We start from the raw sequence: 26,021 nt of genomic DNA, 5'->3' as shown, positions 1-26,021 counted from the left end.
GACAAAGGCAAAGCGTGTGTTAATGCTTGTGGTGAAAGACAAAGAATTAGTCAAAAGAGAGAGTTAATAGCAGAATAATGAGCAGCTCTGATTACATGAAAAGCAGGCACATGGTTAAAAAATATTTAAGAAAGGCCAGCCATGCTCTGAAGTTATTGAGCTCAATGTTCAGTCCGCAAAGCCTAATCAAAAGATCAGGTGCTGCTCCTCGAGCTTGCGTTGATGTTCACTGGAACAGTGGAGCAGGCCAAAGACAGAAACGTTGGCATGAGAACGGGAGGTGGGGGGGTCGGGGTGGGGGGAGTGTTGAAATGGCAGGCCACCAGAGGCTCGGGGCCATGCTTTCAGACTGAGCGTTAACTTTGCTTCTCTCTCCACAGATGCTGCCAGACCCGAGTATTTCCAGCACTGTTTTCTTTTTCAGATTTCCAGCATCTGCAGTATTTTGCTTTTATTATAGTAACAACTCTCAGTTACATCAAACTAAACAAAGGAAATAATGTGAATGATGGAGGTGGTTTAGGCCACAGCAGTGGTCACCAGACCTGTGATCCAGTGCAGTGTGGTGCAGTACAGTAGGGAGCAAGTTGTACATTGCTCAAGGTTCCATCCTTCCAACAAGCTGTTAAACCAAGATCCCCCTACCTGTTCAAGTGGATATTAGAAGCTGTGATGGAGAGATGGTAGGGGAGGCTTTCTGGAAGGAAGAGATCGAACAGGCCCAGGAGCTCTCTGTAATCTGATTTTGTGATCATGAATGACTTCAAAAAAGATAAATCGGCAAAATTCCAGCTGGTGTCTGATGGAGTGTCCCAACTGAAACACTAACCTTTCTTTTCTCTTTCAGCTGGTGACCGACCTGCAGTGTAATTCCAGCATTTTTTGTTTCTATCAAAATCTGGTATTGATTCTTATTCATTCTGTGATAAGGCCTCATGGAACAAGAGTTCTAAATTTTTTTTAGAAGTTATGTCTGAACGGCAAAACCACACCAGACCTTGAATATCAATTGCTTTTTCCCTCTTTAATAGTTGACTCTTACAAGGTATCTAAGCACAGGAACAGGCCATTTGGCCGAAGTCCCTGCTGGTGATTATGCTCCGCACCGCTGCCTCACCCTCACCTGCACTGAAGTAAGGATGAAATCCAGGATGTGTCGGGGAAATACTGCAATGTGTGGGGTTTGTATACAGATTCATGAAACAGGTGAGTTTGTAGAAACCTCCAATTAAACCTTTCAGAGGGAGACTGGACAGTACAGTAGATTATCACACTATCCCTTCGGTACTGGGAACCAAATCAAAGCCATTCCAGACTGAGGAAACAAAATTTCCTCTCCCTGCTGGTGTAAGGGATTCCTAGAGAAGAAAGTTAAGAAAATCCCAATTCAATCATATCCACAGGATCAACACTCCACTGATTCTGTACTCTCTTACAAAGGCCATATGGAAGGCTGGTGTGGGGAGTGGAAAATTCATACAATAGACATAACTCTTCCAATATGCCCAGTAAAGAAAAAAAATTGCATTTATATAGTGCCTTTTACATCCTCAGGATATCCCAAAATGTTTCATTATCAATGAGATACCTTTGAAGTGCAGTCACTGTTGTAACGTAGGAAATACAGCAGCAAATTTGCACACAGCAAGCACCCACAAACAACCGTGAAATAAATTAACAGATCTTATGCTTTAGTGATGTTGGTTGTGGAATAAATAATGGCCAGGACACCAGGAGAACTTAGCTACTCTTCTTTTGAATAGTGCCTTGGAATCTTTTACAACTACCCGAGAAGGCACTGAGGTCTCGGTTTAACGTCCTCTGACACTGCAGCACTCCCTCAGTACTGCGCTGGGAACGTCAGGCTCGATATTGTGCTCAAGTCTCTGGAGTGATGCTTGAAACAATGACCGACTGACTCAGAGGCAGGAGTGTTACGCACTGAGTCAAGTATGACATTTCAAACTCAGTAAACAGTGGGGTAACCTTTAGTTGTGAGGACAAAGCTCTGCAAAGGCACAGTACAATAAACAGAAAAGCTTCCAGATGTTAGGGCACAAAGGCCACTTTTGAAACAGCTGTTGGACCATTGAGAGGAGACGGTGGCACTAAAATACACCAAGCTGTGAAAAAGGCAAATGCTTTACTTAAAAGCACTTGGGTTACATACACATTCTGCAGCCTAATAAACCTTGTCGAGTCTGCTATCATGTCCGGGATGGTGCCGCGTACTGGCAAGCTCCCCAGCCCTTCTTTTTCCACAAACTGCTTTACTGCTCGGGTCAAGATCCAAAATGGAGCGCTCTGAAAACAAAAACATAACCATCAGCGCAGGTAGAGGCACACACACACACAACCATCAGCGCAGGTAGAGGCACACACACACACAACCATCAGCGCAGGTAGAGACACACACACACACAACCATCAGCGCAGGTAGAGGCACACACACACACAACCATCAGCGCAGGTAGAGGCACACACACACACAACCATCAGCGCAGGTAGAGGGGCACACACAGATTCAAATACAAAGGCCTCCCAATAAAACTGACAGATTTGAACAATTCAGTCTTTTACATTTGCCTCTATCCAGCAAATCAGATTCCCGTTAGTACCCAAGTTATATTCACCAATAAATCATTCCCATTATGGGAATGAAGCAGAGTGAAGAGTAAAACCCTTTATGCATAATATTGCACGCTTTTGGTATTCCGCATCAGGGAATAAATGCAAATTCTTTTCCTTTCCGAAGTAAGGGTAGATTTAATCCTCGTTGTGAGGTGCCATCACAGTGGATAGGCTACTGACACTGACCATCAAGGCTTACCTTTTAAGAATGACTGGTTGGGTAAGTTAATGGACTCAGGAAAAGGAGGTGGTGCAAATCCAAGGAATATACCAAGTTCCAGCACATTATCTACTCCAGTCTAATGGACATGCTTCCAGATAATAGTGGATCCCGATGTCGTGCATCGATAAAGTGAGGGGGGGGGGGGGGGGCTTACCCAACAACTCAACGCAGAATGTTTAATTGCAACTGATCTTGTGCGGAAGACACAGGGATAAATACATATTATTTCGAACAACAGATGCCCCTCTACATTGCTTTCATTGATCTCACCAAAGCCTTTGACCTCGTCAGCAGACGTGGTCTCTTCAGACTATTAGAAAAGATCGGATGTCCACCAAAGCTACTAAGTATCATCACCTCATTCCATGACAATTTAAAAGGCACAATTCAGCATAGCGGCGCCTCATCAGACCCCTTTCCTATCCTGAGTGGCGTGAAACAGGGCTGTGTTCTCGCAGCTACACTGTTTGGGATTTTCTTCTCCCTGCTGCTCTCACATGCGTTCAAGTCTTCAGAAGAAGGAATTTTCCTCCACGCAAGATCAGGTGGCAGGTTGTTCAACCTTGCCCGTCTAAGAGCGAAGACAAAAGTACGGAAAGTCCTCATCAGAGAACTTCTCTTTGCTGACGATGCTGCGTTAACATCCCACACTGAAGAGTGTCTGCAGAATCTCATCGACAGGTTTGCGGCTGCCTGCAATGAATTTGGCCTAACCATCAGCCTCAAGAAAACGAACATCATGGGACAGGACGTCAGTAATGCTCCATCCATTAATATCGGCGATCACACTCTGGAAGTGGTTCAAGAGTTCACCTACCTAGGCTGAACTATCACCAGTAACCTGTCTCTCGATGCAGAAATCAACAAGTGCATGGGAAAGGCTTCCACTGCTATGTCCAGACTGGCCAAGAGTGTGGGAAAATTGGGCACTGACACGGAACACAAATGTCCGCGTGTATCAAGCCCGTGTCCTCAGTACCTTGCTCTACGGCAGCGAGGCCTGGACAACGTATGTCAGCCAAGAGCGACGTCTCAATTCATTCCATCTTCGTTGCCTCCAGAGAATCCTTGGCATCAGGTGGCAGAACTGTATCTCCAACACAGAAGTCCTCGAGGCGGCCAACATCCCCAGCTTAGACACCCTACTGAGTCAGCGGCGCTGGAGATGGCTTGGCCATATGAGCCGCATGGAAGATGGTAAGATCCCGAAGGACACATTGGACAGCGAGCTCGCCACTGGTATCAGACCCACCGGCCGTCCATGTCTCCGCTTTAAAGACGTCAGCAAACGCGACATGAATTCCTGTGACATTGATCACAAGTCGTGGGAGTCAGTTGCCAGCGATCGCCAGAGCTGGCGGGCAGCCATGAAGGCGGGGCTAAAGTGTGGCGAGTCAAAGAGACTTAGCAGTTGGCAGGAAAAAAGACAGAAGCGCAAGGAGAGAGCCAACTGCGAAATAGCCCTGACAACCAATTTTATCTGCAGCACCTGTGGAAGAGCCTGTCACTCTAGTATTGGCCTTTATAGCCACTCCAGGCGCTGCTCCACAAACCACTGTCCACCTGCAGGCGCTTACCCATTGTCTCCCGAGACAAAGAGGCCAAAGAAGAAGAAGAAGAAAAACTCTCTTCAGTTTAAAAGTTCAAATATTGTCATTTGAAAGTTTTCTTTTGTCATTTATCTTTTGTTCCAACCTGTGAATTGATGTTGGTGCATCTCTCATCCTTGAACAGCTCTTGTACGTTACTTGGAATCTACAAAAGCACATTTGGAAAGGACAGTAAATGTCATGGAAATAGGAGGTATCCTTTCAACTACAGTATTGAATTATACAGCACAGAAGGAAGCCATTCGGCCTGTCATTCCCATGTTATCCAATTAGTTCCCCTCCTCTTTCCCCATAGCCCTGTATATGTTTCCTTTTCAAGTGTTTGTCCAATTCCCTTTTGAAAGTTATTATTGAATCTGCTTTCAGGCAGTGCCTTCCAGATCATCAAAACTTGCTGCTTACAGAGAGTTCTCCTCATTTCACTCCTGGTTCTTTTGCCAATTACCTTAAATCTGTGTCTTCTGGTTACTAACCCTCCCCCTGGTGGAAACAGTTTCTTATTTACTGTATCAAAATCCCTCTTAATTTATAAAATCTCCCCTTAAACCTTCACCACAAGACTAGTAGATGGATAAACTAAGACAGTTCAAATGCCTTCCTCATCCAAATAGATCTTGCAATGAGGAGCATAGTCATCAACTATCAGCAGTGGGACTTAGTATCCTACCCACCAGAGAAATGTGGGGTGGGAAGATTTGACTTCACTAAACATCAAAAATTATCCTCTTGGATAAGTTGGCAATTCCAACGTTTGCCAAAAGCAGACATTATTCATCTTCTACAGCTCAAGTCTTTCTTAGAATTTCAGATGCTCTTATGATGTTTCCTCACTGATATACCAAGCTCATTCATGTTCAAGTGTCAGAAAGCAACACGCGTGCAACACCACCAACCAGTAGTACCTTAGTAGGATTCAGGGCAGTGTTGACATTTTTGATTGCTTCATCAAAGTTCTCTTCATCTTCTGGTGCTCCATTGTCTTTCTTCAACAATCCTGAATTAGTTTGCAAAGCAAAAAGAGAAGTAATTCATGACATGGTGCAACCAAATAACCTCAGTGTCAGTAAAATTTAAACAATTCAGTCTAACAAAAGCAGTTCATAGAACCATTCGGCCCATCGTGCCTGTATCGGCTCTTTGAAAGGGCTACCCAATTTGTCCCACACCTCTGCTCATTCCCCACAGCCCTGTAATTTATTTCCTTTTGAAGTACATATCCAGTTCCCTTTTGAAAGTTACTACTGAATCCACTTCCGCCAAACTTTCAGGCAGCGCATTCCTAATCACAAGAACATGCAGCGTTAAAAGAAAAATTCCTAATGACACATCTGGTTCTTTTGCCAATTGCCTTAAATCCACCTTCTCTGGTTGCCAACCCTTCCAACACTAAGCAATTTCTCCTTATTTCCTCTATCTTAATGATTTGGAACACCTCTATCAAATTTCCCTTTAACTATCTCTATGTTAAGAACAACCACCAGAGTTTCTCTAGTCCCTCCATCCCTGGTACCATTTTAGTAAATTTCCTTTACACCCTCTATAAGGCTTTGACTTCTTCCTGATGTGTGGTGTCCAGAACTGGCCACAATGCTCCAGCTGGGGCATAACCAGAGTTTTATAAATAGGACCCTACCAAAGTCAGATTTTACAAATTTCATGATCACAGCATTTTAAGAATCGTGAATTTCACGATTTCATGTATTTAAATTGAAAATTTCACAGTGTTGCAACAAACCATGAAAATGATCTATTCTAAACAAAAAAAGACAAGGGATGTTTCTGGTTTAAAATGGCATTTATTGTATACTCAAAAACTATTGTAAAAACCTGACTATAAACAGGTCACATTCTTTACTCACTAAAGTCAGTGAGCACGGAGCAACCTGCAACTGTCTTTCTTCATTCCCTATCTCTGCGCTGTGAACACCTGTGTTTAGATACAGCTTTCTCCGCACCCACAGAGATTGTTGGAATTGTCAGACAGCGCGTGCTAGCCTTGCAAGGTGAGGGATTCTGCATTCCAGAGTTCCAAAACTGCAGCACAGACAAAGTACAATCTGCATCTTTTGTAATGCTTTCATAAGTAGGAATCTCCAGCCTACAGTTCTTGTCAAAGGCAGGAATTGCATCAAGCGAGTTTAAATCCACCTTCAACAGGTGCATTTGTGTAGGGTCCAAGATACACACAGCTTTCAAGAAAGCTGCATAAGGTTGTTGAAACTGCTGAGCTGCTTTTTCTTCACTGATTTGCTCTTCCCCATTTTCTGAGCTCTCTTGTCGACTTCTTAAAAAGAGATGAATCCATCAGAGCATGAATCCGTCAGAGCATGACGGACACCCCATTTTACTTTCATTTTTAGTTATTTTTTCTTTTTTACATTTTTTACAATTTTTTTTTTAAGTTTATTTCATTTCATCTTAGTTTGTTCAGTTTGCTTACCCACTGTTTTTTCATGTTTGTACTTGCTGCTGTTTAATCGTCAGTCCGTTAACACCCTATTTGTACTAATGCTTTGTCTTTCAACACACCATTCACATATTGTTTGCCTTTGCTCCATGACCTTTGGGTCAGCTATGTGGCCTTGTCCAATCTACACCTTCTCCTTTGTTATCTCTTGCCCCACCCCTGCCTCACTTGCTTATAACCTGTGACATTTCTAATATTTGTCAGTTCCGAAGAAGGGTCACTGACCCGAAACGTTAAATCTGCTTCTCTTTCCACAGATGCTGCCAGACCTGCTGAGTGGTTCCAGAATTTCTTGTTTTTATTTCAGATTTCCAGCATCCGCAGTATTTTGCTTTTATTATATGAATCCATTGCTTGTTTTTTTGTATGTTTGTTTTCCAGCAGTGCGGTGTCAGATGCTGCAATGGCTTTTGGACTCTAAATGACGATGAACCATTGCTCACCACGTGTGATCCAACGAAACATTGCAGCTTGTACAAAGCAGTATTCCATCATCGGCAAGCAGAATTTGGCTTTCAAAATCTTTCACTTGATGTGCTGCAGAACTGATTGTGGCCATTTTTGATTTGCTCATTCTGGCATGCTTGTCTGCTAATACTCAAAACTGCACCGGAAGCCCTCCCTCATCTACCAATCAGCAAGCTGAGCTTGTGTCAATCTTTAAAATCGCAATGTTCGCAACATGTCCAGCAATCAGCGAAGTGAGCCTTGTGTCAATGAATAAAACGTGCAAAGTTCTCAAAATAGCCAATTTCACAGATGACCCGAGATTTCACAGTCTGTGACGCATTTTTCACAGCCAAGAATTTGGTAGGGCCTTATTTATAAAGTTTTACCATAACTTCCTGGCTTTTGTGCCCTATGCCTTTGTTTATAACGCCATGGATCCTGTGGGCCTTTTGAACATCCTTCTCAACATGTCCTGCCACCTTCAAAGACTTGTGTACGTACACGCCAAGTCAGTTTGTTCCTGCGCCTCCCCCCTTTAAAACGATACCATTTAGTTTATAATGCCTCTCCATATTCTTTTTACCAAAATCAATTACTTGAAACATTTTGTTTTAAATTGACAGCTTACTTTTAACATTTACAGCTGATATCGGGTCACATCTGGCAGCAAGTTATACCATCAGAGTGGGTAGGGATGGCAGGTTCCTTTTCCTGAGTGACATCTGTGAAACACTCAGGCTTTTACAAAACAGCATCTCATGTGGTCATATTTCTGCTGCAAGCCCACAAATTACTGGGTTTATTGCATTTAATTTTACAACTTGCCACGGAAGGGGGGTGGATTCAAACTCATGACCTTTGGATTGCACGTCTAATTGTACAACGACTGCAATACAGGACTTATTAGTTTGCCAAGTTCTAAAAAGATCTAAAACAAAAAAAAAATAATTTTATATACACCAAAACCCAACTGACAAAACCACCTACAAAAATGAAACGAATATTCCATACCTTGTCGTATTAACTCTCGAAATGCTTCCTTTTCTTTGTAAGTTTTCGGTAGCTGACTATTGTGCTGAATAGTTTTTTTAAAAAAAAGAGTAAATGTGAATCCATTCACATAGAGCACACAGGTATAAGAGAAATGGCTTTAAAGGGTTACGTCAGCACAGGGCAGCATCATGGCTTTATACCGGAGCTGTTAAAAAAAGTCATGCATTTATATAGATCTGTCACAAGCTCAAAGTCCCAGAGCACTTTGTAGCCTATGAAGTATAGTAACTGCTATAATGGCGGAACCGCAGCAGCCAGTTTTTTTTTTTAAGAGATACAGCACTGAAACCGAGTCTGTGCCGACCAAGAACCACCCATTCATACTAACCCTACAGTAATCCCATATTCCCTACCTACACTAGGGGCAATTTACAATGGCCAATTTACCTATCATCTGCAAGTCTTTGACGGTGGGAGGAAACCGGAGCACCCGGGGAAAACCCACGCAGTCACAGGGAGAACTTGCAAACTCCACACAGGCAGTACCCAGAATTGAACGCAGGTCCCTGGAGCTGTGAGGCTGTGGTGTTAACCACTGCGCCGCCCTGTACTGTGTACAGTAATTAGATAATGAGCAGATAATATTTAAGTGATGCTGGTTGTGGGATTAAATATTGGCCAGGAATCAAGGGAGAATTCCCCTGCTCTTTTTTAAAATTCGTTTTTGAGGTGTGGGCATTGCTGGCAAGGCTAACATTTATGCCCATTCCTAATTGCTCGAGAAGGTGGTGAAGAGCTGCCTTCTTGCATACAACTGATGGCCCATTTCAGAGGGCAGTTAAGAGTCAACCACATTGCTGTGGGTCTGGAGTCAGACCAGATAAGGACAGCAGATTTCCTTCCTTAAAGGATATTAGTGAACCAGATGGGTTTTCAGTGATGGTCCAGTAGTTTCACGGTCACCATTACTGATACTAACTTTTTATTCCAGATTTATTTAACTAACGGAATTTACATTCCCCAGCTGACATGGTGCATTTTGAACACAGTTCGCTAGCCCTTTAGTCCAGGCCTCTGCATTGCTAATTCAATAACATAACTACTATGCTACTGTACCCATGTTTTATTCGTTCATGGGATGTGAGTGCCACTGGCAAGGCCACATTTATTGCCCATCCCTGATCGCGCTTGAGAAGGTATTTTGTGCCACTTTCTTGAACTGCTGCAGTCCATGTGGCATAGTTACCACCACAGTGCTGTTAGGGAGGATGGTCCAGGAATTTGACCCAGCGACAGTGAAGGAATGGCGATATAGTTCCAAGTCAGGATGGTGTGTGGCTTGGAGGGAAACTTGCAGGTGGTGATGTTCCCTTGCATTTGCTGCCCTTGTTCTTCTAGGTGGTACAGGTCACGGGTTTGGAAGGTGTTATCGAGGGAGATGTGGTGAGTTGCTGCAGCACATCTTGTATATGGCACATACTGCTGCTACTGTGTAACAGTGGTGGAGGGAGTAAATGGTGAAGGTGCTGGATGGGGTGCCCATCAAGCAGACTGCTTTGTCCTGGATGGTGTTGAGCTACTTGAGTGTTGTTGGACCTGCATATATCTAGGCAAGTGGAGAATATTCCATCACACTCCTGACTTGTGCCTTGTAGGCAGTGTACATAGAAACATAAGAAATAGGAGCAGGAGTAGGCCATTTGGCCTGTCGAGCCTGCTCTGCTATTCAAACAGATGATAACTGGGGGAAGGAGGGGGGGGGCGGGGAAAAACAGAGGGATGGGGGGGGGGGGGGGGGCAAGGGAGAAAAATCTCACCAGTTAAACAAGAGGCAGGAATTGCAATCTCTACATGCCACAGACATAAGATTTGTAACATTGTGCAGAGATTTTAAACATTTGAATTTTATACATTTTAATAGCGGCATCAGAAATAAAGTGCAGCGAATCCTGCAGAGATTGAAGTCATATTTTCCAACATGTACAGAACTATTTGTCTTCTAAATGTGTGGGGGTGGGATTTTGTTTGCTCAGCAGGCTAAGGATTACACATTAATGTAATAATAACAGAAAATCCACAACATACCTCCTTGCACCACTTTTCCAGGTATTTGGCTACCACAATTATCCATGGTGTGTGGCTATGGTCCTGCAGCATTTATGGGAATAAACTGCATTAGTTACTACAGTGTGTACTACTGTGACATGACCATACATCACAGTATCTTACTTTACATTGCTTTTTTTAAAGTTTCTTTTTTGTGGGTGAGAGTTTTTATGTACTTAGAGGCAAAAGTTAATACTCGGGAATAGACTTTCCTGTTATAGGCACCTATAGTGCTAGCATGAGGTGCTCCCAGGTACAGCATGGGTTAAACACAAGCTAAAGCCCCCACGACTCAACCCAACCTACACAGTGCCATCATCTATACTTGTGCAGCGTTTTTCAATCCTTCTCTCACCTCACCTCATACTGAAGCTTCTTCGGGAGATTGTCAATTTAATGGCAACTAATGGTGAATTAGAAGCAGTTCGATGCTCTGTTCCCACATTCATTAAGCTGACCAAGTTCATTTCATGTAGCAGCCTTACAACCACAGAGGACTTTCATCCCATTAGCCTGGGCTAGATTTGAATGCAAGTGCCAAAGATGTCTAGCCTACTATGCCCAGTGCTTCACTCCATATTGGAACTCATGGATTATGAAAGACCAAGGTCCATCCAATTCACTTGCTACCATCCCATCTGTCACACAATACAATGATATCAGAGTTGCTGACTATTCATCGCAATCAATGGTCTATTCTATTCTATGATTTCGTTCTCCATGTACAACATACCAAAGAGAAAATCCAATCACTATGGTGCAGTGCAAGATCCAAAGGTGATGGGATTTTTGATTCCCCACGCTTCAAGTTCCCACTCTCTCCTGCCACCGAGGAGCAGCTCCAAGTAGAAGGGAGACCGTGTTCCCACAGCAAGGAAGGGGAATCAGAGGTGAGAATTAATGATTAGCTTTAAGGGCAAATGGAAACATAACTTGTTCAAGGCCACCCACTTCCATCTCCATGTCTGTCAACATTCAGCAAGGGGTTACTTGGTTTCACTTTCACAACAGATTACAAACTTCCAAAATAAGAATGCCACGTCTATCAAGCGACTGCCTCAAACGCACTGCACCAGCATCACATAAATACCAACCACTGAAGCTATCCAAGAGCCAGCAATCACTGTCTAGTCACTTTAGGGCTTGTCTAGTAACATATTCCTTCCGTCAAAATGTGACACACGTCTGGGGACTCACTGGTGCAGTCTCAGCCCCTTCAGCTGTAGGAGCTGAGATCAAATCAAGTCCAGACTCCTCGTCTCTCTCTCTCTGCCTCCTTTGCCTGTCCCTCCTCACTGGCTCTCTTCCAGCTTCACTTCATCCCTCCAATACCTTCAGCCCATCCCTCAGCCCTACTCCACACATTTCTGTTCTCACTGCAACAACTGCTAAACCATTAATGTACACTACAAACAGTAAGAGTCCCAGCACCGATCCCTGCGGTACACCACTGGTCACAGGTTTCCACTCGCAGAAACAACCCTCGACCATCACCCTCTGCCACCTGCCACTAAGCCAATTTTGGATCCAATTTGCCAAATTGCCCTGGATCCCATGGGCCTTTACTTTCTTAACCAATCTCCCATGCGGGACCTTATCAAAAGCCTTACTGAAGTCCATATATGCGACATCAACTGCTTTACCCTCATCTATACCTCCAGTCACCTCCTCGAAAAATTAAATCTAGTTAGACACGCTCTTCCTCTGACAAAGCCATGCTGACTATCCCCGATTAATCCCTGCCTCTCCAAGTGGAGAGTAATCCTATGTCTCAGAATTTTTTCCCATAATTTCTCTACCACTGATTGGGGTCGACCATGACTCATGGCCTTCCTGCCTTGGGCGCTCTATGGCATTGGAAGGATGAATGAGAATGGACAGAGACTGCTTGAGTTGTGTACCTATCATAATCTCTGCATCACCAACTCAATCTTTCACACTAAACCCTGTCACCAGGTTTCTTGGAGGCACCCAAGATCTCGTCGTTGGCACCAGCTGGACCTCATAGTCACAAGGCGAGCCGCTTTAAACAGCGTTCAAATCACACGCAGCTTCCACAGTGCGGACTGCGACACCGGCAACTCCCTGGTGTGCAGCAAGGCTAGACTCAAACCAAAGAAGCTGCATCACTCCAAGCAGAAGGGCCGCCCGCGCATCAACACTAGCAGAATTTCTCATCCACAGCTGTTACCCAAGTTTCTAAATTCACTTGAAAAAGCCCTTCAAAACACTCCCACAGGGGATACAGAGACCAAGTGGGCCCACATCAGAGACGCCATCTATGACTCAGCAATGACCACCTATGGCAAACGTGTGAAGCGGAACGCAGACTGGTTTCAATCTCAAATTGAAGAGCTGGAACCTGTCATAGCTGCTAAGCGTATTGCACTGCTAAACTACAAGAAAGCCCCCAGTAAGTTAACATCCGTTGCACTTAAAGCAGCCAGAAGCGCTGCACAAAGAACAGCCAGGTGCTGCGCAAATGACTACTGGCAACACCTATGCAGTCATATTCAGCTGGCCTGTGACACCGGAAATATCAGAGGAACGTATGATGGCATTAAGAGAGCTTTTGGTCCAACCATCAAGATGATCGCCCCCCTCAAATCTAAATCAGGGGACACAATCACTGACTAACGCAAGCAAATTGCCCGCTGGGTGGAACACTACCTAGAACTGTACTCCAGGGAAATTGTTGTCACTGAGACTGCCCTCAATGCAGCCCAGTCTCTGCCAGTCATGGATGAGCTGGACGTGCAGCCAACAAAATTGGAACTCAGTGATGCCATTGATTCTCTAGCCAGCGGAAAAGCCCCTGGGAAGGACGGCATTACCCCTGAAATCATCAAGAGTGCCAAGCCTGCTATACTTTCAGCACTGTACGAACTGCTTTGCCTGTGCTGGGACGAGGGAGCAGTACCACAGGACATGCGCGATGCCAATATCATCACCCTCTATAAGAACAAGGGTGACTGCAGTGACTGCAACAACTACCATGGAATCTCCCTGCTCAACATAGTGGGGAAAGTCTTCGCTCGAGTTGTTTTAAACAGGCTCCAGAAGCTGGCCGAGCATGTCTACGCTGAGGCATAGTGTGCCTACGCTGAGGCATAGTGTGCCTACGAGCAGAGATCCACCATTGACATGCTGTTCTCCCTTCACCAGCTACAGGAGAAATGCCGTGAACAGATGCCCCTCTGTGTTGCTTTCATTGATCTCACCAAAGCCTTTGACCTTGTCAGCAGACGTGGTCTCTTCAGACTATTAGAAAAGATCGGATGTCCACCAAAGCTACTAAGCATCATCACCTCATTCCATGACAATATGAAAGGCACAATTCAGCATAGCGGCACCTCATCAGAGCCCTTTCCTATCCTGAGTGGCGTGAAACAGGGCTGTGTTCTCGCACCCACACTGTTTGGTATCTTCTTCTCCCTGCTGCTCTCACATGCGTTCAAGTCTTCAGAAGAAGGAATTTTCTTCCACACACGATCAGGTGGCAGGTTGTTCAAACTTGCCCGTCGAAGAGCGAAGACAAAAGTACGGAAAATCCGCATCAGGGAACTCCTCTTTGCTGACGATGCTGCATTAACATCTCACACTGAAGAGTGTCTGCAGAGGCTCATCGACAGGATTGCGACTGCCTGCACCGAATTTGGCCTAAGCATAAGCCTCAAGAAAACAAACATCATGGGACAATTCAGTACTCTTATTTCCGGACGCTCTATGTCCTTTTCCATAACAACCTTAAATCTTGGAGTTATGGTCATTATCCCCGAAATGCTCCCCCACTGACACTTCTACCACTTGTCCAGCTTCATTCCCTAGGATTAAGTCCAGTACCGCTCCTCCTCTTCTCGGACTCCCTATGTGCTGGCTCAAAAGGCTCTCCTGAATGCACTTGAAGAATTCCGCCCCCTTTAAGCTTTTTGCACTAACACTATCCCCTCTAACATAGGGGAAGTTGAAATCCCATACTATTATTACCCTATTATTATTGCACCTGAGATTTGCCTACATATCTGCTCCTTTACCACTGCCTGACTGTTTGGAGGCCTGTAGTACACTCCCAGCCAAGTAATAGCCCTCTTTTTGTTTTTAGGTTCTACCCATATGGCCTCATTAGAGGAACCTTCTAGGAGATCATCCCTCCTTACTGCAGTAATTGTCTCTTTAATGCCACGTGCAATGCCACGTCCTCTTTTACCCTCTCCCCTATCACGTCTGAAGATTCTATACCCTGGAATATTAAGCTGCCAGTTCTGCCCTTCCCTCAACCATGTCTCTGTAATTGCAATATCAAATTCCCATGTGTTAATCAACGCCCTCAATTTATCCGCCTTACTAGTTAGATGCCTTGCATTAAAATAGATACAATCCAGCCTTGCATTATTTGCCTGAGCCTTAACAGATCTACATTTACTCTGACGTCCGAACTGACTTAGCTTCACATTTATACTTGATTGTACATCACCCCCTACTGTGCTTGCACTCTGGATCCCATCCCCCTGTCAAATTAGTTTAAACTCCACCCCCCCCCCCACCCCACCAACAGCACTCGCAAACCTCCCAGCAAGGATGCTGGTCCCGTTCTGGTTCAGGTGCAACCTGTCCATCTTATACAGATCCCACCTTCACCAGAAACAGGCCCAGTGATCCAAGAATCTAAAGCCCTCCCTCCTCCACCATCTCCCCAACCATGCATTCATCTACTCGAACCTCCTAGTCATATACTCGGTAGCTCGTGGCACTGGAAGAAACTCGGAGATTACAACCTTTGAGGTCCTACTTTTTAATCTGCTGCCTAGTTCCGTAAATTCTTTTTGCAGGACCTCATCCCTCTTTCTACCTATGTCATTGGTACCAATGTGGACCACGACCTCCAGCTGTGCACCCTCACCCTCCAGAATACTTTGCAGCCGCTCAGTGATATCCAAGACCCTTGCACCAGGGAGGCAACATACCATCCTGGAATCACGTCTGCGACCACAGAAACGCCTATCTGTTCCTCTAACCATAGAATCCCCTTCCACTATTGCCCTCTTGTCCCTTTTTCTCCATCCCAGCACAGCCGAGTCAGCCATGATATTCCGGTCATGATTCTCAGTGCATTCTCCAGAGGAACCCTCTCCCTCATCAGTACTCAGAACTGAATACCGGTTAGAAAGTGGGATGTCCTCTGGGGACTCCTGCAATACCTGCCCTGACTTCTTTGTCCGTCTGGCATCCACCAAGTCACCCACCCGACTGTGCTCGCCTAGGCACTGGCTTGACTACCTCTTGAAACGTGCCATCCACGTAGTCCTCCACCTCGTAGATGCGCCAGTGACTCCAGATGCTCCGAAACCCAAAGCTCAAGCTTCTGCAACCAGAGATACTTTCTACAGACATGTTCACCAAAGTCCCATGGCACTTCCATGACTGCACAGGAGGTACATTCCGCTTGGCCAAGCTGCCCCCCCATTACTTACTTTTACAATGAGAAAAAACAAACATGCCAGTGTAATGACTTACCAGCTATTTACAATCAACTTTTATCCCCTGTACCTTTGACGCTGAGAAAGAAAAAGAGCAAAGCGCACCTTTGACCGCCCCCAGTCAATGAAAATACCCACACTTAACTTACAGCCTCACTCCATGCAAACAGCACTAGAATAGCCAGTAAATATTAAAAATTTACAGGTAGCTATCCTAGGGCTTTAATTTAAAAGAAACCTTTTTATAACTCCAAATCAATCACAGTTATCCCCAGGCAATAACAGGTGCCGCCCACTGACCAATCAGCACCCAGAATTTCAATGATGTCACTATTCTTATTTTTTACTAAATCCAAACAGAGCGCGTGCAGGAACAGTCAGCGAGTCCGCTGCTGCCCCGGACGACAGCTAGGTGAAGGGCCTCGAGCCCCGCTCTTTATAGGTTTTCAGCCCTGTTCCTTTCAGGTTTCTGCTGTACCTTTTTGTCCATTTTGTCCAAGTCATATGCCTGAATGTGATTCTTCAGCTGTAGGAAAGGCGAGTCAAGTCTCAGATCTTCCAGCGCATTGTCAGGGTGGGATTCCACAACTGGAAAGAAAACATCTGCATCAGCCACCAAGGCCTTAAATTCAATATCTACATTGTCAGTTTTGCTAAATTTATGTTATGCCCTCAATGATTCATTTCAACCCAGAAATCCTCCTCAATCCATGACATGCTCAAGAGAAAAGAAATAATTTAACAAAATTTAAGGTATAAATTCAGGATTTTGAATGCTGGATATTAAGCAAACTCACCACAAGACGAGTATGCGTGTGTACCCGCAAGCGCATGTACATACAAACATGTGAAGTAGAAGCAGGAGTAGGCCACTCGGCCCCTCGAGCCTGCTCCGCCATTCAATAAGATCATGGTTGATCTAACTGTAACCTCAACTCCACATTCCTGCCTACCCCCGATAACCTTTCACATCCTTGCTCATCAAGAATCTGATCTACCTCTGCCTTAAAAATATTCGAAGACTCTGCTTCCCCCGTCTTTTGAGGAAGAGTTTGCATTTGTACCTGTGCTGGCTCTTTGAAAGAACTATCCAATTAATGTCACTTCCCTGCTCTTTCCCCATAGACCTCATTTTCCCCCCATTTTAAGTATTTATCCAATTCCCTTTTAAAAGTTACTATTGAATCTGCTTCTATTGCCCTTTCAGGCAGCATGTGCCAGATCACAACAACTCGCTCCATATTAAAAAAAAAATCCTTGACTTTGCCTGGTCCTTTTGCCAATGATCTTAAATCTGTATTCTCCAGTTACTGACCATCCTGCCACTGGAAATAGTTTCTCCCTGTTTACTCTATCACAACTTTGAACACCTCTATAAAATCTCCCCAAACCTTTGATGCTCTAAAGAGAACAATCACAGTTTCTCTAGTCTGCCCATGTTGTAGCCATGCCTTTTAACAATACATTATAACGCTCTTGTGGTAATAAAACTGTATATTGTCTGATTCAATTAACACAAGCAAAATACTGCAGATGCTGGATATCTGAAATAAAAACAAAAAGTGCTGGAAAATACTCAGCAGCTCTGGCAGTATCCATGGAGAGAGAAACAAAGTTCTGATGAAAGGTCACTGACCTGAAATGTTAACTTTGCTTCTCTCTCCACAGATGCTGCCAGACCTGCTGAGTATTTTCCAGCACTTTTTGTTTTTATTATTGTCTAATTCACTTTGAACATCACCACAGGAGAATCATTAGTGATGGTTGAGAAGTAGAATTATATTGAAGCCGCCTACCAGGATGCTCCTTTACTGCCAGCCTCATGTAGCCAACCAGCCCATACGTCCTACACACCAGCAGTGGCACATCAGCATTCCAAAGGACAGTCGACAAACGTAGCAGCAAACTAACACAGCAAACAAAAGTCATTAATTTTTGGATAAGGACATGGTCATGTCTAAAAAAATAACAAAGGGCAACAAGCACTCCTGCCATTAGGCTAACTTGGCATTTTGATGCTTTTCTTGGGTGTATGACGTGCAGAAAGCCAACCATGTTTAAGGTAGCCTAGTGGATATGGTACAGGACGAGCAAACCAGAGGTGGTGTATTCAAAACGCCCACCAAAGTATATTGTAGATTTGAATTCAATAAATCTGTGGCCTGGGACCAGATAATATGACCATGAAACTGCCAGGTTGTTGTAACAAATCAAGTGTTTCACTAAAAATTAACAAATAGCAACAAGTTGACTCGGTGTCAGTGGGTATGAATCAGAAAGTGGTGTGTTCAGGTCCCATTCCAGGTACTTGAGCACATAATCGAAGCTAACACTCCCAATGCAGTACTATGGGGTAGAGTGCCATATTTCAGATCAGACTTTAAAACGAGGCCCCGTCTACCTCTTGTGTGGATGTAAAAGATCCCATGTCGCTATTTTGAAGAGGAGCAGGGGAGTACGATATTTATCTCTCAGCCAACATCACTAAAAACAGATTATTTGGTCATTGCTGTTTGAGAGACCTTGTTATGAGCAAATTAGTTGCCATGTTTCTTAAATTACAAGTGATTACACTTGGAAAAAGGTACTTAAATTACCTATAAAGCACTTTGGCACATCCTAAGAGGAGCTACATGTTCCAATGCACCTCCTGCCCTTGTCCTTCTAGGTGGTAGAGGTCGCGGGTTTGGAAGGTGCTGTCAAAGGAGCCTTGGCGAGTTGCTGCAGTGTATCTTGTTAGATGGTACACACTGCTGCCACTGTGTACCGGTGGTGGAGGGAGTAAATGTTTAATGTAATGGACAGGCTGCTTTGCTCTGGATGGAGTTGTGCTTTCTGAGTGTTGATTGAGTTACAATCATTGAGGCAAGGAGAGAGTATTTCATCAGAATCCTGATTTGTAAGGGACTGGAGGGGAGGGGAAAACAATGACTGAAGAAAGGTAAATGTACAAGTATTATAAAGCTACTGCTTACTTTTCTGAGAGTTGAGTAGCGATCACCATGTTGAATCTGAGGAAGAATGTGGGATCATTTTCAAGCAGCTGTTCAAGGCTCTGAAAGAGTCCACATTTCATTTCTCAGTCAATTCTAAACAAGATATAAAAAAGTAGCAAATACAAAACATTTTGCTTCAAACACAAATATCTTCCCAATAGCCTTTCCTTCACAAAAGCTGCTGGCTTCTTGTACAAACTTAATTGCATCACCAACATCCTTCAGGGAAGGGTTCCTGCCTTCCTTACCTGGTCTGGCCTGTGTGATTCCAGTTCCAAATGTTGTGGACAGATAGGGACAGGCAACGAAAACTGGAATGCCAATGTCCCCCACATCCCGAAACAGATGAAGGTTATTTTTTAAAAATTCATTCCTGGGATGTGGGTGTCGCTGGATAGGCCAGGATTTATTGCCCATCCCAGCGTTCTGTTGACTTAGATTGACATCAAGGAGGCCTTGAATGGAGCACTCCCGACCAACACCCCACCCTCGCACAACAGCACCCAACACTCCACCTTCACCCAACGACACCCCAACCAGCCCCACCCCAATCCAACGACACCCCAACCAGCCCCCACCCCAATCCAACGACACCCCAACCAGCCCCCACCCCAATCCAACGACACCCCAACCAGCCCCCACCCCAATCCAACGACACCCCAACCAACAGATGCACAAACAAATTAACTGGAAATTCAGCGCCTGTGCTCTTTGCGGGATGTTGTCACACCCGTTAGCCCAAGTGCACTCCAAATGTAACTCATTGCCACAGCAGAGGCGGCCGTTCGGCCCACTGTGCCTGTGCCGCTTCTTTACAAAAGAGCTATCTAATTAGTCCCATTCCCCTGTTCTTTCCCCAAAGCCTTGCAATTTTTTCATTTTCAGGTATTTATCCAGTTTCCTTTTGAAAGTTACTATTGAATCTGCTTCCACCGCCCTTTCAGGCAGCGCATTCCCGATTGTAACAACTGGCCACATTCTCCTCATCTCCCCTCAGGTTGTTTTGCCAATTATCTTAAATCTGTGACCTCCATTACTGGCGTTCCAGCCAGTGGACACAGTTTCTCCTTGTTTATTGTGTGAAAGAGTTTGTGCATTTTCAACGTGATGAAGGACATTGTCTTTAATGCCACTTTCGAATGAAACAATCTTGTTACCCTGCTCGACAGAAACATCCTCACCTCCTCCATGAAGTTTCCACTGACGTCACTGTTCAGCTCCTGTAGCAGCTCTGTGGCTGCTTGGGCTCGGTTCTGAATTGAAAGGGGAATTGAAATGTAAAAACTTTACCTTTTTCCAGCTACTTGCCTACTTAAAAATAGCTTCCCTTTCCTTACAAAGTAGTTACAGCACAGAAACAGACCATTCAGCTCACACTAGTCCACACCAGTGTTTATGCTCCATCCGTCCCCTCCCACCCTACTTCATCTCCTATCATCACAGTCTCACCACTCTCTGGGTAGAGAAGTTTCTGCTGAATTTCTGATTGGATTTATTAATGATTATTATTTATTATATTTATGACCCCTAGTTCTGGTCTCACCTGCTAGAGGAAATATCTTCACCATGTCTACCCTCTCAAAACCCTTTATAACCTTAAAAACCCTGAGTATTCTCTTTTCTGGAGTAAAAGAGGTCCAGCTTGTTCAATCTTTCCCGATAGGTATAAACTCTCAGTCCTGATATCATTCTAGTAAAATGTTTTTCACTTTGTCCAGTGCCTCCATGTCCTTTTCATAATTTGGAGACCAGAACTGTGCACACTACTCCAAGTGTGATCTAACCAGTTTTATACAAGTTTAACATAACTTAAGAGTCATAGAATTCTCTGCTTTTCAATTCTATTCCTCTAGAAATGAATCCCAGTGCTTTTTTTTTTTTAAAATAGCTTTATTAACCTCTCTTTCTCGCTCTCTCTCTCAAAAGCACTGAATCCAGCTGTGCTACAATTCACACAGGCTTTTTGCACTGTGGCCCTGCTCTGACTGCTCCCACAGAGCACTCAGCTGCCCCCAGACCGAGTTCCAGAGCTCAGCCATACACCCAAGTGGAGGCATCAAGGTGGAAGCCAAGCCTGGCAAAGAAAATCCCCATTCATTAGTGACAATGTTAAGAATTGCTTCAAATCACAGCTTTTAAATTTAAGGGAAAAAAACACAAGAGCTCACCTTTCCAATACTGTTTTTTGTCAGGAAGAAACTACAAGAGAATAAAATACAGTCAGTAACAAGAATGAAATATGACACTCACTTCTCACCTCTGGTGTCTGAGAATCAGGGGAAATGAACTCCCAGACCTATAACCGCAAAGACATTTAGATTGGAAGATAGGAACAGAAGAAGGCTATTCAGCCCTTCAGGCCTATTCCACCATTCAATTAGATCATGGCTGATCTGTATCTCAACTCTATTGAACAACTCCTCCTTTGACTCCACTCACTTCCTCCAAATAAAAGATGTTGCTATGGGAACACATATGGGTTTTAGCTATGCCTGCTTTTTAATGGGATCCATGTAACATTCTTTGCATCAGCTGTGGCTCAGTTGATAGCACTCTCGCCTCGGAGTTACAAGGTTCCGGGTTCAAGTCCCACCGCAGGGCTTCAGTACAAAAAAAATCAAGGCTGATACTCCAGTACAGTACAGAGGGAGTGCGGCACTGTCAGAGGCGCCATCTTTCGGATAAGACATTAAACCAAGGCCCGTCTGCCCTCTCAGGTGGACACAGGATTCCATGGCACATGACAGTCAACACATTATCATCACTGAATCCTCCACCGTTATTTCCCCTCCTCCCCAACCATCCTGGGGGTCACCAATGACCAGAAACTTAATTGGACCAGCCCTATATATTCTGCTTTTGTCATTTTCAGCTCCTCTACACTCATCTTCAGTTTCTTTACTTGACCCATTACCATCTCCTTTTGCCTTGCACCATCATCCCTTTTGTCATTTAATCTCTCCTGCCTTCCACCCTATCATAGACCTTCCCTTTTGTTCTTTCCGTCCCTCCTTGCTTAAAACCTGCTACATCTTGAATGTTTTCCAGTTCTAATGAAAGGTCATCAACCTGAAACATTAACACGGTTTCTCGGTTTACAAATGCTGCCTGACATACTGAGTATTTCCTGCATTTTCTGTTTTTAATTTCAGATTTGTAGCACCTGTAATATTTTGCTTTTGTATCTCAACTCCATTTACCTGCCTTGGTTCTGTGTCCTTTAATACCCTTGCCTGGCAAAAATCTATTAATCTCAGTTTTGAAATTTTCAGTTGATATTCCAGCCTCAACAGCATTTTGAGGGGGGGGGGGGGTTGGAAAAAGAGTTCCAGATTTCCACTCCCCTTTGTGTGAAGAAATGCTTCCCGACATCACAGCCTACCCAGGGTATTGCTCTAGGGACATTTGTTCGAATCCCACCATGGCAGAAGGTGGAATATGAATTCAATTAATAAATCTGGAATTAAAAAAGCTAGCCCAATCCAATGACGGCCATGAAACAACTGTCGATTGTTGTAAAAACCCATCTGGTTCACTAATGCCCTTTAGGAAATCTGCTGTCCTTACCTGCATGTGATTCCAGACCCACAGCAATGTGGTTGACTCTTAAATGCCCTCTGAAATGGCCTAGCAAGCCACTCAGTTGTATCTAACTGCTACAAAGTCAATAAGGAATGAAACCGGAAGGATCCCCCAGCATCGACTTAGGCACCAGAAATGACAATGGCAAACCCAGCCCTGTCGACCCTGCAAAGTCCTTCTTACTAATGTCTGGGGGCTTGTGCCAAAGTTTGGACAGCGTCCCACAGACTAGTTAAGCAACAGCCTGACATAGGCATACTCACTGTACAATGTCCCAGACGCTGCCATCACCATCCCTGGGTATGTCCTGTCCCACTGGCAGGACAGACCCAGCAGAGGTGGCAGCACAGTGATATACACGACAGTCGGGAAGGGGTTGCCCTGGGAGTTTTCAACATTGACTCAAGACCCCATGAAGGGAGAAATGGAAAAGAAGGGATTAGGAGGGAGTGAAACCATGGAGAAAAAAAATCGAAAAGGAGGTGGTGAGTTTGATGCTGAGGGAGTGAGTTCTAGATGTTGGGGTCAAGCAGCACTCTAGCCTGTGCATTCTCCAATATATAAAATGACCTATTACACAGTAAAACTTGCATGGACAAATTAAAATGTCTAGATGTTTAAAGACTTACTTATTGCCAACATCCTCCCCAGCGACAGCACTGCCATCCACTATGGTAAAAGATCCAATTCCTGGGACCAGAAGAGAGGAAATGAAAATTAAGGATGGTCTGGTTCGTTATTCATCACAGTCTTTGTTTGATTGTAATTTTATTGCTCCAATCTTACCAGGAAGCACCAAGTTCTTCAGGATTTCAGTGCCGGTGGCACTGGCGTTAATCAGACAGACATGAGCAGCTTCCAGTGCTTCCTGTCCATGATCACCCCACAGCCTAAGGGAGAAAACGCAGACAGTGGTATTAAACTTCCCAACTTTATTAAAAGCAGACAGCTCTTTAGCAACCCACAACCACCACGATCACCTCCACCCCCCTGTCCAGACAAACACACACAGGCCAGGAGTTTGTCTTGGCTACGGGAGGGGGGGTGGGGGGGTCTCAACCACCAGCAAAGCGTCAGCAATCACTCCACATCGCCTCCTCTGGGCAAGCCTTGCCAGATCAAGTGCCAATCAGGCACTTAAGCGGACAGCAACAGGGCTTCCCCGGGATCAAGGACCCCAGCGACTTAAGTCCCACCTGTTGACAGCTGCCAGCCAATCAGAGGCTGGCACTTCTTTAACTGAGCAGCAGCACTGTGGAGGCAGTGGCTGCTGGTGGTACTGGACTTACCAAGGCCCTGGAACCAGGCCACGGGTAAGTCACAGCAGGAGGGGTTTGGGGGGGGCAACAGCAAGAGCAGCAGGTTGGCTCTCTGTAGCCTTCCCCTTCCCTATGCTGGGTTCCTTGTTCAGGCACTGTGCCTTTTAAATGAGCGACCCCACCCGGAGCCGGAAAGCAACTCACACAGGTTTGCTTGGCGTGCTCCCTGTGTGGTGATAGGTCTGCCTGCCGCTAGGCTCATTCCGGTAGCGGTGGGATGAATCCCTTAACTGGCCTTTCCACCCTGGAAATTTATGTGGAGGTGGGAAGGTGGCAGACTCCCACCCCCCACCACCACTATCCCGCCCAATTATATGCTCTCCCTGCCTCCAAACCTGACATGAGGAAGAGCATAAAATTCCCTCCAAAGGCTCACTAAGTAAATAACTGTGCCTGGATGTAGTGAAGCCATACACACAAGAGTCAAGGCTCTACGCCTGGTCTTGGTTGACTTGGGTGATCTCATCTTGGGGAGCAGTGGGCGCTCTACAATTGGCTTGGGTGTTGCTGGATCCAGAGAGGGCTCCTTGATTACAACAACTTGCATTTAAATAGCACCTTTAACATAGTAAAACATCCCAAGGTGCTTCACAGAAGCGTTCTTGAACAAAATTTGACACTGAGTCACATAAAGAGATATTAGGGCAGATTGCCAAAAGCTTGGTCAAAGAGGTAAGTTTTAAGGAGCGTCTTGAAGGAGGAAAGAGGGGTGTAGGGAGGGTTTTCCAGAGTTTAGGGCCCAGGCAGCAGAAGGCACAGTCACCAATGATAGGGCGATTAAAATCAGGGATGCTCAAGAGGCCAGAATTGGAGGAGTGCAGAGATCTCGCAGGGTTGTGGAGCTGGAGGACATTACAGAGATAGTGAGGGATGAGGCCATGGAGGGATTTGAAAACAAGGATGAGAATTAAAAATGTGGGCATTGCAGATCAGGAGTCAATGTAGGTCAGTGATGAATGAATGGGACTTGGTGAGAGTTAGGATACAGGATTACTATCCAGTGACTGCTGTCTGTGGCAATGTTGGTTACGGCAATCATGGAGATGCTATAATTGGCTTTGATGTCACTGGATCAGAGTCATTTAGAGCTTAGGAGGAGGCCATTTGGCTCATTGAGTCCATGCCACCTCTCAATGGAGCTATGCAGTCAGTCCCACTCCCCAGCTTGATCCCCGTAGCCCTGCAAGTTTATTTCTCTCAAGTGGCCGTCCAACTTCCTCTTGAAGTCATTGATCAAGAAAGAGAAAACAAAATAGTCAGGGTTCCTGATCCTCATCATTTTCTTGCAAATCCTGCTGGAGTGCATCTCTATGTGAACATCGGAGCAGGACAGGCTGGGGTTCGGCTATGATGCCTGTAATTGTCCAAAAATCTGGACAAGGTATTTATTTACATTTAGTAAGCCATCACAGCGGTACATCTGGCTCCCATTCATCCAGCAGAAAACTGGTGAACCCCACTTTTACATGGGGAAGCTGACAATCCGGGTTTCAGTAAAAGCCGGGACGGATGCCGGTTCGGTCGGTCCACTCACCGCAGCTGCCGGTCATATTTCTCTTCCTTCTTCAGTTGCCCGGAGAGGCCGCTCGCCGCCGCCATGGAGACCCCAGCACAGGTAAATCCAGACTCCCAGTCACCCTCCGCAGCACATTCGGCACCACCTCAAACCGGGTGTCTGATTCGTGCTGGCAGATTCGGCACCGGGGAAAGGGCGGCGGCTCAACAGCAGAGGGCACTGTGGGCGGAGAACCACCCCCCCCCCCCCCGTTAATTAAAGAGACAGTGTCTGTCTCTGATTGTTAAAGGGGCAGTGACCCTGGTTAGTTAAAGGGACATTGTCTGTCTCTGATTGTTAAAGGGGCAGTGACACTGGTTAGTTAAAGGGACAGTGTCTGTCTCTGATTGTTAAAGGGGCAGTGACCCTGGTTAGTTAAAGGGACATTGTCTGACTCTGATTGTTAAACGGACAGTGACCCTGGTTAGTTAAAGGGACATTGTCTGTCTCTGATTGTTGAAGGGACAGTGACCCTGGTTAGTTAAAGGGACATTGTCTGACTCTGATTGTTAAAGGGGCAGTGACCCTGGTTAGTTAAAGGGACATTGTCTGACTCTGATTGTTAAAGGGGCAGTGACCCTGGTTAGTTAAAGGGACAGTGTCTGTCTCTGA

The 26,021-nt window shown here is 45.1% G+C and overlaps 1 protein-coding gene across 1 annotated transcript in view; it reads right to left on the bottom strand.

Moving 5' to 3' along the window:
* The window catches only part of nae1 (nedd8 activating enzyme E1 subunit 1), a 35,476-nt gene extending 9,962 nt beyond the window's left edge, over positions 1–25,514 (bottom strand). Inside the window, exons 1-13 of the mRNA XM_068049062.1 lie at positions 25,389–25,514; positions 23,322–23,425; positions 23,165–23,225; positions 21,122–21,152; positions 20,135–20,206; positions 18,933–19,012; positions 17,754–17,863; positions 16,436–16,545; positions 10,460–10,522; positions 8,393–8,456; positions 5,367–5,458; positions 4,550–4,609; positions 2,171–2,304 (exon numbers count right to left, since the gene is read on the bottom strand). Coding sequence (XP_067905163.1) covers positions 2,171–2,304; positions 4,550–4,609; positions 5,367–5,458; positions 8,393–8,456; positions 10,460–10,522; positions 16,436–16,545; positions 17,754–17,863; positions 18,933–19,012; positions 20,135–20,206; positions 21,122–21,152; positions 23,165–23,225; positions 23,322–23,425; positions 25,389–25,453 — 1,046 coding nt within the window. The 5' untranslated portion in view covers positions 25,454–25,514. The remainder of the gene's footprint in view (positions 1–2,170; positions 2,305–4,549; positions 4,610–5,366; positions 5,459–8,392; positions 8,457–10,459; positions 10,523–16,435; positions 16,546–17,753; positions 17,864–18,932; positions 19,013–20,134; positions 20,207–21,121; positions 21,153–23,164; positions 23,226–23,321; positions 23,426–25,388) is intronic.
* Positions 25,515–26,021: the final 507 nt, after the last annotated feature.

Source organism: Heterodontus francisci, chromosome 17 (assembly GCF_036365525.1).
Source record: "Heterodontus francisci isolate sHetFra1 chromosome 17, sHetFra1.hap1, whole genome shotgun sequence".
Classification (NCBI taxonomy): Eukaryota; Metazoa; Chordata; class Chondrichthyes; order Heterodontiformes; family Heterodontidae; genus Heterodontus; species Heterodontus francisci.
This window is presented reverse-complemented; position numbering and strand designations above follow the sequence as displayed.